This window comes from Mesocricetus auratus, unplaced genomic scaffold (genome assembly GCF_017639785.1).
Source record: "Mesocricetus auratus isolate SY011 unplaced genomic scaffold, BCM_Maur_2.0 Super-Scaffold_100008, whole genome shotgun sequence".
NCBI classification, from domain to species: domain Eukaryota; kingdom Metazoa; phylum Chordata; class Mammalia; order Rodentia; family Cricetidae; genus Mesocricetus; species Mesocricetus auratus.
Genome location: NW_024429192.1, coordinates 67,911,143 through 67,923,897, shown reverse-complemented (window position 1 = coordinate 67,923,897; position 12,755 = coordinate 67,911,143). Strand labels below are relative to the sequence as shown.

The following is a 12,755-nucleotide window of genomic DNA, read 5'->3' as shown; positions in this document are numbered from 1 at the left end:
AGTAAGCAACCCAAAATCTTACTAAAAATATTTCCCTTAAGAGCATGCTCTTTGCTAAATGTTGTAATTATACAAAATGTTTGCCTGCCTCTCTTCCCTGCTCCCCCCTCATGTGCTGCAGACATCAATTGCCTCTATAGAAACAGTGAGGAAGCAGCCCTGCACAGCTGTCTCTCTCCACAGCCAGCAGCCCAGGAGACAGCCTGCCTGCTCAGGTCTGGACACTCACTGAGAATATCAGAGCACAGCAGGGAAGTGGTGCTGGTCTTGCCTAGCCAGGGGAAAGTTGTTTATCCGAGAAACCACTCTAGTCAACCTGTCACTTGCTTTTGTTTGTTTGTGGTTTTTCCAGGCTGTCCTGGAACTTACTGTGTAGACAACTGGCCTTGAACTCACAGAGCTCCACCTGCCTCTGCATCCCAAGTGCTGGGTTTAAAGGCGTGCACCACCACTGCCTGGCCTCAACTGTAGTCACTTGCAAGAAACAGCCAGTGCTTCCTGAATATCCAAAATGTTACTGACGGGTGTTCACAACCTCAGGTTTATGAGATCTTTACTCTGGAATTTGGGGTTCTCACCACTTTAATTTAAAAGCACCCACCTAAGTGAGCCTAAGGGACAACTGAGGTTGAGTGTGGGTTTCAAACTTGAAAACAGACTTCTGGCCTCCATGTTGGAGCTTTTGATTCAGGAGCTGTCCTGGCTGGCTTGTGTCAACCTGATACAAGCTAGAGGAAATTTCCTCTTAGCTGAGGAAATGACTCCATGAGATCCAGCTGTGAGCCAATTTCTCAATTAGTGGTCAATAAGGGTGGGCCCCGCCCACTGTGGGCTGTGCCATTCCTGGGCTGGTCCTGGGTTCTATAAGAAAGCAGGCTGAGCCTTTAGTCCCAGCACTCGGGAGGTAGAGACAGGCAGGTCTCTATGAGTTTGAGGCCAGCCAAGTTCCAAGACAGGCTCCACAGCTACAGAGAAGCACTGTTTCAAAAAACAAAACAAAAACAAAAGCAAAAAGAAAGAAAGCAGGCTGAGCAAGCCATGGCAGCAAACCAGGAAGCAGCACCCATCCATGCCTCTGCATCAGCTCCTGCCTCCAGGTTCCTGCTGTGTTGGTATTCCTGTCCTGACTTCTTCAGTGACAGCAGGCTTGGCAGCACCTTCAACACCTGAGCCACCTTGGCTAACCCTTATTTTGTTTTAGCCAAAGATAGCCTTGAACTTCTGATCCTCCTGCCTCTGCCTCCTGGGTGCTGAGATTATAGGCATGTGCCTCCATGCCTGATAATGTGCTGTGCTGAGACCCTCACACAGAGCTTCTTATTGGTGGCAGGCACTCCATGAGCCAAGCATCTTAGTGTTATAAAAGGTAAGGTCACAGGTCCAACTCTGCCCACTGCTCTTGCTCCTAACTGTAAGCATCTCAGATGTTTGATTGATTTCATTCAACTCTAAAGGGACCGTGCACAAGAACCTAAATAGCAAACAATACTCATCTTTCGTGTATATGGTTGTATGAAACTGTATGTGCACACGTGGAGGCCGGGGTCACTGCCGGGTATCTTCTACCATGTTCACCTCATTTTTTGAGACAAGGTCTCGAACTAAAGCTAGAGTTCTCACTCCCTGGCTAGACTGACTACCTAGCAAGCCCCAGAAGCTCTCTGTCTCCCCCTTCCAGTACTGGGATTGAGACAAGCACTGCCATGCCTGGCTGCTTTCATGGGTACTAGGAATCTGAAGTCAGAGGCTCATTCTTGGGCAGCAGGTACTTTATACACTGAGCCTTTCCCTCTATTCCCTAAACCTAATCATCAAGACATTAATCCAAGCTTGTAGGCAAACCCTCAGTGTACTCAATCAGAAAACATCTCTGCTGTGTCCTGCAGTGTTTTGTACACAATACCTCTGCAGTCTTAGCAACTTTCCTATCTTCGCCCCTCTGTTTTACTAGCTGCCAACTCTTCCTCAAGGCCAGATCTCCCTCTCACATTAAACTCAGCAGTCACTCATTACCTAACTATCACAACGTTGAGCTACCCACCCAAACTAAGTGGAAACCGGAAACCCGTTCTAAAATTCTTTCCTAAGATGTCCTTGGATCCATGTAAAACCTCCCGACATAAACCCTAAGGTTGACTTAGCTGGAATTGTAGAACTCAAGTTCCCCCTTTCTTCACATTGCCCTAGGAACTCTGCAAAGTCAGGTCCAGTGCCATTTAAAAGGACAACATCCTCAGTGCTTGGGTGGCTGGCACAAATCCTATGTGCAAAGTAACCAACAATCACTATCCTTAGCTCTCATACTCATGAGCTACGGAAGGTCTAACCACTGACCTCAAAGCTCAGTTCAGAAACTGGGTAATTTTAAGTTGAGCATATGTATTAAAAAAAAAAAAGAGGAAGAGGAAATCCTCCAACTTCCACATGTGCTGTGGCCCGTACACCCCCTCCCCCAAACAAATTAATCTCAAAAGGGCGAAAGCAAGATCCTTACCTTCATGGTTGCTGGAGAAATACCCTCCTCTCATGTAGGACGACTGGCAGTTAGGCACTTCTGAAAGGGAAGCACAAACACATGCACTTTTAACTGTTCCTGAGGAACAGCAGAAGACATGCTGGGCAGCAAAGCCCCTAACCCTCACGCTCCAGGTCGTGCTGCTTTAATTTTTGTCACACAGAGCAGACTTACTTGGGAAGAGGAACCTTTCCCTGAGCGACTGACTGCCTCTCTCAGATTGGCCCGTCGGGCATTGTATTGATTAATGATTGCTATGGGAGGGTCTGAGGCAGGTCAACGTGGAAGTATGCAAGAAAGCAAACCAAGCAAGTCATGGGGGGTGGGAATCAATCTAGTGAGCAGGCTCCTCTGCGGTCTCTGAGGCAGTTCTTGCCTTGGCATCCCTCAATGTCGATGCACTGTAATCCCTAAACCAAATTCCCTATCCTCAACCCCCTCCCTGCACCAGCAAGCTGCTTTGACAAGTGTTTTATTAAAGCAACTAAGAATCAACCCACGACAAAGGGCAAGCCTTTGGGGCCTTGTTCTGTGGATGTGTACCATGCTACCAAATACGGCAAACACTGGAACCCACCACCTGCAAGTGAGACTGTCTTATACAGGGTCACAGGAGAAAGAACGGTGCTTTGTCTTCATCTCACTCATTTTAGAAACCAGCTAACAATGCATCTGGTGAGAAAGCCGAAGGTAATGGGAGAAACTGGCTTTCAAAGGGGCTTTAGGATGGGGTGGGGAAGGCGGGGGAAGGGTGGGGAAGACCTTTCCCAATCTGCTCCTTTGGTCACTGATGGTCACATCCAATTCTGCTGCCAGGGGTGAAGGTATTTAAGGCTAAAGGGATTAGTGGAACTTTAAGCTTTGAAGCCAGGATAAGAATTGACAGGGTGGGTACTGTAGTTTGGCAAATCTGTTTTCTCCACGTTGGATCTGTTATGCCGAAACTAAACCACACTCCAGCCATGTCTTCTTCAGGTTACACAAGAAAAGAGTAAACTGGGTGCACATTGGGCCAATGCTGGGGTGCTGGAGAGATGGCTCAGTGGTTAAGAGTACACACTGCTCTTCGGGGAACCCGAGTTTCAAGTCCCAGTACCCACACCAGGCTCACAACCACCTGTAAACTCCAGCTCCAAGGAGATCTGACTCTTCTGGTCTTTGGATGCACTCACATATACTGATACATAATTCATTATATAATACAATAATTATATCATAAAACAATAAATCATAATTATATAATACATGAATTACAATATAAAACAAATATATAATTTATATAACATATAAAATTATAAAATGATTATATTGTAAAACAAACAATAAATTATATCTATGTCAATCCTACTGCCATGACTTCTCCTGAGAAGAAAATTTCAAAGCCTTCAAAAAGAATCCAGTGGAAATGTGTATGGGTCATCAGCAGCTATTCGGCTATCATAACATGGTAATTCCTCCCTTGGCCTGCCTTCTCAGATTCTCCCAAACTAGTTTCCATCCAAACAGCACAATGTCTGGGTTATCTTAGAGACCAAGAGCAGCTATACCCTGCTCTACTCACTAGAGCTGTTCAGCTTCAGGCTGCTCCAGCCTTCCCAAGGGGCTTAAGTAAAGTCCACAGTGAGAGGCAGAAGCCAAATATTGAGTTTATGCTAACCTGAATCGGTGCAGTAGTCTCGGGGCTCCTGCTTGATTCCCATCGGTGACTGGAACCCATGTGCTGGGGGACCAGGCATCCCTGGAACCCCATGTTCATAGAGTGGGTCATGGTATTCCTGCTTGAATCCCTGAAGGGGTGGGGGAGCAGCGGGGACAATAGGCTCTGACATCTGACGGTGGTAGCTGGGGCGATTATCTCCAGGGACTCCTGACTGAGGAGGGAAGGGGTGACAGGGTTCCGACAGCTGTCGTTGAAATCTGGAAGAAGGAAAAAGTTGTATGGTTTAATACAAAATGAATAGTTACTATGACTCAGCATCAGGGACTAGACACAACATTCAGTTTAAAAAGACAATTCCTAAATTCAAGAAATGTTCATTGTGTGTGTGTGTGTGTGTGTGTGTGTGTGTGTGCGCGCGCGCGCGCGCGCATGCTTGGAGGATCACTCTCTGGAGTCATTCTCTCTTTCCATATTTACACAGGTTCTGAAGATCGAACTCAGGGTATGTTGGGCTTTTATAGCAAGCACCTTTAATGGCTGAGTCATCGCACTGGCCCATGATTTAATTTTGAAAAGAATCAATGACTTACTTGCTAAGGATGCACACCATAAAACTAGCATAATTACAATATAAGAAATGAAAAGCTGATTGGTAGATCGAAGGAACTCAATTTAAAAAATCAAGAACTGTCAAGAATATTGCAAAATATAGTTTTATTACCTGTTAAATTAAGCATTTCAAATTTATAAGGAAGGTTAGTTACATTCTAAGGTAAATCTCATATAGATAAAACATTTCATACTATGAAGTAAATATATACGCACCATTATGGGGCGAGAGAGAACTTTTTAAGTTATATTAACATCAGAGACCATCAAGATAAACATGAATGCAAGATCAAAAGTGAAAGATGAAAGTGGGATCGGAGAAACACCATCTGTAAGAGCTAGAAAGTGCCAGGAACAAAATCAGGAGTGAGGCTGGGGACTCGGCAATGTTGACAGTCTATTTGAGTGGGACTCAGGATGACTCCAGATCCTCCTGCCCCAGCCTCCTGAGGGCTGGGATTACAGGTGAGCACCCCCCCCCCACCTACAAGTTAACACAGTGTGAATGAGAATGGCCCTCATCGGCTCATGTATTTGAATGCTTAGTCTGCAGGGAGTAGCACTGTTTGAAGGCTTAAGAGGATTAGAAAGCATGGCCTTGTTGGAGGAAGGCGGTGGGCTCGGTTTCTGAAGCCCACGCTAAACTAAGGCCAGAGTTTCTTTCCTATGGATCAGGATGAAGCTCTCACTGTCTCACTGTCTCCACCAGCACCACGCTTGCTGCTGCTCCCCACCACAATGATAATGGACTCTGAAACCGTAAGCAAGCCCTAACTAAACGCTTTGCTTTATTAAGAGTTGCCTTGATCATGGTGTCTCTTTACAGCAAAAGGACAGTAAGACACTCAGTGAGGGAGACAAATGGGGAAATCAGTAATGAAATACTCATGGCCATAAATAAAAAGTTGATTAGTGATCATGAAAGGGGGCCAGAGAAAGGGCTTAGAGCACTTGCTGCTCTTCCACAGGACTCAAATTTAGTTTCTGAACCCTGCTGGGCAGTTCAAAGGACTGAAAACCCTCTCTGGCCTCTATCCTGCACACACAGATGGGGAGAGGAGGGAAAGAGAGAGGGGAGGGGAAAGAAATGGGAGGATAGGGGAAAAAAGAAGACGAAGTTGTGGTGGTGACGTTTCAATGGGAAAGGCACTTGCCACTGGGGTGTGGTCCCTGAGATCCACACGGTACAAGAAGTGAGCTGATTCCCATGTCCTCTGACCACACACAGAGATAAATAAATAAATATAATAAGCATTTTTTAACTAAACACAAAAATTACCTTGGGGCCAGACTAACCAACAAAGTGAAAGACCTGCACTATGAAAAAATTGTAATATTAAAGAAAGAAACTGAAGAAGACACCAGAAAATGAAGAGACCTCCCAGGCACATCTATTGGTAGGCTTAATATCGTGAAAACGGACATGCTAGCAAAAGCAATCTACAGATTCAAAGCAATCCCCATCAAAATTCCAACTCAAAAAATTTTCAAAGAAATTGAAAAAACAGCCTTAAATTCATATGGAAACAATAAAAACCCAAACAGCCAAAACAGTCATGAACAATACAAACTGTGGGAGCTATCGACACCACTTATTTCAAGTCAGACATCCCGTGAGAAATAAAAAGAGCGTGCTAGCATAATAAAGGCAGACAGATTTGTCAATGGGATAGAATCAAAGACCCACTAAGTTCACGCTTCTCTAGTCACCTGACTTTTGACAAGGACGAAAAACACTACACATAGGAGAAAAGGACAACATCTTCAACAAATGAAATGGTGCTGGTCAAACTAGGCAGCTAGCTACATATAGAATGAAATCTCACCATTCCTTCTCACCCTGCACACAAATCAACTCCAAATGAACCCAAGATCTCAACGCCAGACCCAAAACTCTGAAACTTCCAAAAGAAAAAAAGTACACAGCCTTGGGTTAAGACTTTCTAAATAGGATTCAAACCATCTAGGAAGTAAGGCCATCAATCACACGGGACTCCATGAAATTCACGTTTCTGTACCGCAGGAAGCTGTTAACGACCAAAGAAGCCATCTAAATGGGGTGAGGGTGGGGTGGGGTGCTTCTGCTAAGTTATGTCTGACAGAGGATTAGTACCTAGAATATAGAAAAAACTAAAATCTAAACTAAAACTAATCACCAAGAAAACAAATGATTCCACTAAATCATGGGCTAGAAGAAACACAAGTGGCTAAGAAAGATTTTCAAAAAGGTTGGCCACCCTTAGCCTTAGGAAATGCAAACTTAACTACTTTGAGACACCATCTTACACCAGTCAAAATTGCTAAGATTAAGAAAACACGGTTTTTTATTAATAGATTTAACCCAACAACTGGGTTTAGATTTGAATCAATCTGTGTCAACAGGTGGCTAACAGATTTCTAGAGCATCAAGACTTAACCTTAGAGATCTGGGTACAGATAAGACCGTGAGATCAGCGCACAGCACGATCCGCTCCTGGGTGAGTTTCTACTGTCCCCCTGCAAGAAGCACCACGAAAGTCACCGCATTTTAACATGATCCCTGAGCAACTTCACACACGCATGTTCTTTTGTCCCCCCACACAAAAGCATTCTCAACACGCCCTACCGTGGTGAAGTTCAGTGGGCACAGGTGCACTGTTTTCACCAGCAGAAACCTGAGCGAGGTGGCTGGCTTTAAGGAAATCTTTCAAGAGTCTCCAAACAAGCATACATTTGCAACTCAGAGATTGCACTTGACATTTTGAATCGAGGCACCAGCCAGGGTCTCAAAACCTGAATGGGGGACTTTCAGAAAAGCACAAAAACCCTGCAGAGGCTTTATTCACATTTAACTACCCAAACCCGATGTTACTTGGAAGAATCTGCAGCAGGGACAGCCCCTCCCATGTTCTCTTCTCTTGCCCCTCTGCTGCCATGTTAGCACCTTCAAAGGTGACCCCCACAAGTCAGTCCCTATGATGGCTTCAAGATGGCCTGCAGCGCTCAGTTCTGTAACCAGAGCCTTAGCAGCTGGCGGGACGATGGTTCTGCTTCCGCTTAGTCCTCATCTTCTCACCTTCCGGAATGTAACTCTAGAGCTGGCCTGGGATGGCCTCCTTAGGAAAAGATGCTTCCATGAACCCTAGCCAGAACCCCACACCCCACGCCCCTGCAGCTGAGCCCTAGGATTCATGAAGCCAAGGCCTGGCTAGATCTCAAAGATCAAAGATGGGGCAGTTTTTCACCAGCATTGCTCCTCATTCCATGTTTCGAGAATGGGGGTGGAAAAGGATTCCCGGGGTAGGTCACAAGACCAACATATGGGGGGCGGTGGCTCAGAGCTTGCAGCTGTAATTACTATTTGCAGAGATTAATAAAGGAATGTAGTACTCATCCTCAAAATATATCCTGTGAACTTTACTCACTGGCCTTCACCTGAACCTCACCCCCTCTCTCAGCAATCTTTTTGAAGTATCTAAGAGTGTGTTGTCCACACAGAACAGCCACCACCAAGACACTCTTGGGATTGTCCCCAAAGCAGCTGCAGCCCAATTGGTCCTACCGGACCCAGGACCCCAATGTGGCTCATGAGTGCCGGGCTCGGATACAGTGAGCAATGGGAGACAGACTACCGAGCAAGGATTCTGAACGCCAGTTTATTTAAAGGACAATTTATTTATTTATTTGTCAGATTTATATAGCGCCTTTCCTCTCAAGAGCACACCCACACCACCAACATTTGGTTTACGTTATGAAAACTGTTAGATTCTTTTTCTGCATTTCCTTTTTGGTCTCGGCTGCCAACACACAGAGTAAACACAATGGTAACAGAAGCGAAAGGAAAAAAAAGTGCAGATTCAACGAAGGGCACTTCGTGTCTATGACTGACAGGTAGAATAATGACTGTTCAGAGGACATCTCAGAGCTGTTAGGGAAGATTCAACAAGAATCAGGTCACACACTTAAATCTCACTATTAATGGCTAAGAAACGAGATGGAAAACAGAGAAACAGCAGAGGCAAATGAGAGCCTGGCTGTGAGGTCAAAACAAGCTGAGCTGAAAGCCAGCCTCTACCACAGCTCCCCGCGTGACTTCAGGCAACTTATGTAATAGCCGAGCCTTCATTTTCCCATCAGTGGAATAAGGATGACCAGGGCACCGGCCCCAAAGGTCTGTTGTCAGGGTTATGTAAGATAGCGCATACAACTGGGCTTAGCACACTAAACCCTCAACACTCCTTCAGTCTCCCAGCTAAAGTCACAAGCTATGCAAATACAAAGACCCATGGGGGGTCAGGTGATGGCCAAAGACACAGATCAAAGGAAGACCCATGAGTTGTCCATGATATCCAGGCCCCTTGAGACATAGTGTTGGGTTTTATTCCTGAGTAAGGCAGACTCGGCATGCTGCAAGGACATCATCAGTTGGGACAGTATCCACACACAAGTATAACTCCAATGGTCAAAGAAAAGGGAGAAAGACTTCACATAAAAGCCATAAAAATACAGCAACGGAATGCTCTGTGGCATCCACATTTTGGGCATCTTTTTGTAAAAAGTATATTTATAGAAATAAGTTATATTTTTAAAAAATATTTATTATGATGTGGTGTGTATGGTGGGGTGAGGTCATGGGAGTAGAGGACAGATTTCAGGACACACTCCTCTCTTCCCACCTTCCACTCGGGTTCCAGGCTCAGGCTGTGTAGCACACATTTACCTGTTGTGACATCTCACTGGCCCCAAAGCGATGTCTGCGAAGTACAATGCAGACCCCATGAGATGGCTCAGCACTAAAGACAGCTGCCAAGCCCGACCATTTGAGTTTGTTCCCCAGGACCCACATGGTGGAAGGAGGGGTCCAACTAGGTCAGCTTCCGGGCTCCACAACCACTCCCCACCCTGACAAAACAAATTTGCAAAGTGTTTAGAAAGGAAAAAAAAAAGGTAAAATAGAGCCAGGAACAGTGATACAGCCTGTGAAATCACAGCATGTGGGAACAATTGCTCCGTGTCCAGCACACCTCACCTCCAAGTAGCAGAATTGGGGTTCAACTCCAGATCTCAGTTTGTAACTCCAGAGCTACAGGATGACACAGTTTTTGCCTTTTAAAGGTATGTGTATATATGCATGTGTGTATAGTGTGTGTGCGCACTCGCGCAGGTGCCTTTGAAGACCATAAGAGGGCATCAGATCCCCAGAGCTGGAGTTATAAGCTGTGGGGTGGTTGGGATCTGAACTCTGGCCCTGGATAAGAATAGCAAGTGCTCTTAACCACAAAGCTAGCTCACCTTGTTCACCTAAACTGCTCCACAACCACTCTCAAAGCTCTGTTAGTGAAATCTAGATAGAAAACACTAGTGCATGCACCCATTTTTAGAGACCAAGAAAAAACCGTAAAAAAAGAATTAAGACTAAAAGCTATGATAGCAAACACTTGGAATGACAAAAACTTCACAAATAATAACTTAGGCAACATATCTAAAAAAGGGCTTGTGTAAAAAATCAGGACCGGGCCGGGCGGTGGTGGTGCATGCCTTTAATCCCAGCACTCGGGAGGCAGAGGCAGGCGGATCTCTGTGAGTTCGAGGCTGGGCTGGACCGATAGCCTCCAAAACAATACAGAGAAACCCTGTCTCGTAGAAACCAAAAAAAAAAAAAAAAAAAAAAAAAAAAAATCAGGACTGATGTAGCCGACTGTCTGAAGGGGGGCGGCACATACAGAAAACAGAACCAGTCCAGAAACAGTGAAACTAAGTAAGATAAACAACACTTGACTCCTGAGGCTAGATGTTTTTCCAGAAGTCAGCAGTGCCTGCCAAGGCTTCAAAAACTCTAAATAAAAAGGACGACAGAAATTCCGGTTTTTAAAAGCTATGAACAACTCTGTGCTGGTTAATTTTTAAATGCATAAATGGGTAAATCCCTTAAATTTTTTCATTTGATTTATTAAACTAAATAGAAATTAAAATTTTAAGTATTTCCCACCAGAATGTCAAGAATAAGTTGCTAGTAAATTCTTCAAATACCTTCGAACAGTTAATTCAGATTTCACATGAGATATTCCAAATATAAAGACAATCCTCTACACATTTGATGAACACAAATTCAATGCTAAACCTAAGTCCCTATATGAATGAAAAGCCACCTTAGTTCTATCACAAATCAGACGCAGAGAGGTGCTAAACACGTATGAGAGGTCAAGTTCAGATAGAGGCGGGAGAGGGCTCAGCTGTCGAGGAGCTTAGGCCAAGCCTTACAACTTGAATCCCATAGTGGAAAACATCTGACCCCCATATACATGCCATGTTACACAAGCACAGACATACAACATTAAAAAAAAAAAAGATAAACTGGGTTTGTTACAGAATGCAAGGATGGTCTCATATAAATCAGGGTAATGTGCATTATTAAAGGAGAAAATAATCTGATCATTTTAACAGAGACAAGAGCACTGTCTAACAAATTTCAACACTGATTCACATTAACTTTTCATGAGGGGTGGAAGGAAATTTCCTTTAGTTTGACAAAAGGTAACAACAAAAAAGTACAATAAACAGTAAAATGTTGGAAACCCTCTACTCCAACTGTTAGGAGACAGTTACTTAGTTTGTCAAACAAGGTTTCATTAAGAATACAAGAAACACAACAAAACAAAACACAAAACAAATGCCTGGTGGTGGTGCATGCCTTTAATCCCACACTCCTCAGGCAGAGAGAGGTAGGCAGATCTCTGTGAATTTCAGGACAGTCGGGGCTACACAGAGAAACCCTGTCTCCAGAACAAAACAAGAGAATCCAAGAAACTTGGTTTTAGTCCCCAAAGTGAACCCATGTTGCCATACACAGTGTGCTATTAGGCAGACATGTGGTGAGGACACGCAGGTTCTACACCCCAGACTGGGTTACACATATGACTCAGTCAACTCTTTCCCATAACTACACAAGATCTGAAGGGCCATGGTGAATGGCAGTCTGCCAGGGATGGGCTCCAAAAGGAAGTAAATCTTGTAATTATTAAGCATCACAGCCGTGTATGAAATCAGTTTGAGAAAACAGCTCAACCCAGGCTGTAGGCCTGAATTGCACAGCTCATACAGCAGGACACTGCTCTCAGCCCCATCCACTTTCAACATGGCTGTATCCACCAACATGGCTGACCTCCTGGTACCTCGGTAGCACAGGCGGTTAACAACAGTGACTGGACACACTGAATTACAGATGCACTTCTGAATTACTCAAAAGCAGCTTTGCTTTGTTTTTTTTCTACTACAGAACAATACAAGTTTTGTATTATCTTGAGATAGCACATATTTCAAAATTCTTAGATGGAACGTTTTTTTTTTTCAGTGAAGTCTCTTCAGTTAATTTGTGAGGCTTTCTTCAAACTGAGATACAATGAGATATGATACAAGGAAAGACAAAAAAAAAAACCCACGCAGCCACTTCCATGTTCTCAGCACTTCTGACCATCAAGATTGCTCTGGCTGAAGGAAAAGCACAGTTTCAAGGAGCGTGAGTGGGAATATGCTGGAGTTCACCAAATACACGATGATCCCCTCCCACACCGCGTGGGAGGGACCACCAACACAGATTACAGCTTTCAAATACAGTATCTACTAAAAATAAACTGAATTGTGAAGAGCTATAGAGGCAGATTACACAGAACATTAAGAATATACTTAACATTTCAGTTGTTTAAAGCAGGACCATAGGGAATGGCCAACACTATCAACAAACCTACTGGGGACCATTAAAATGCAGTTCATGGACTTATCACCCGGCAAGATCAGGCACATTATGAACAAAACAAAGACATCTTGTCCTATGGACTTTGACAAGATAAAGCAGTAACTCCAAAGGCACTGCCATTTAAGACCAGAACAAAGCTCAAGGACAAAATGGTCTCACTGAGGTCACTTGGCTCTTAGTGGATCCTTGCAACTAAAATACAACCAGAAGCAAAGCAAATTTCATGCTTTGCGGTCTCA

The 12,755-nt window shown here is 44.3% G+C and overlaps 1 protein-coding gene across 3 annotated transcripts in view; it reads right to left on the bottom strand.

Moving 5' to 3' along the window:
- Positions 1-12,755, bottom strand: part of Etv5 (ETS variant transcription factor 5) — a 58,734-nt gene that overhangs the window by 14,611 nt on the left and 31,368 nt on the right. For all 3 annotated transcript variants that reach the window (XM_013114604.3, XM_005071620.4, XM_013114605.3), the window contains 2 exons: positions 4,173-4,432; positions 2,495-2,554 (listed from right to left, as the gene is read on the bottom strand). In XM_013114604.3, the coding sequence (XP_012970058.1) occupies positions 2,495-2,554; positions 4,173-4,432 (320 nt within the window). The remainder of the gene's footprint in view (positions 1-2,494; positions 2,555-4,172; positions 4,433-12,755) is intronic.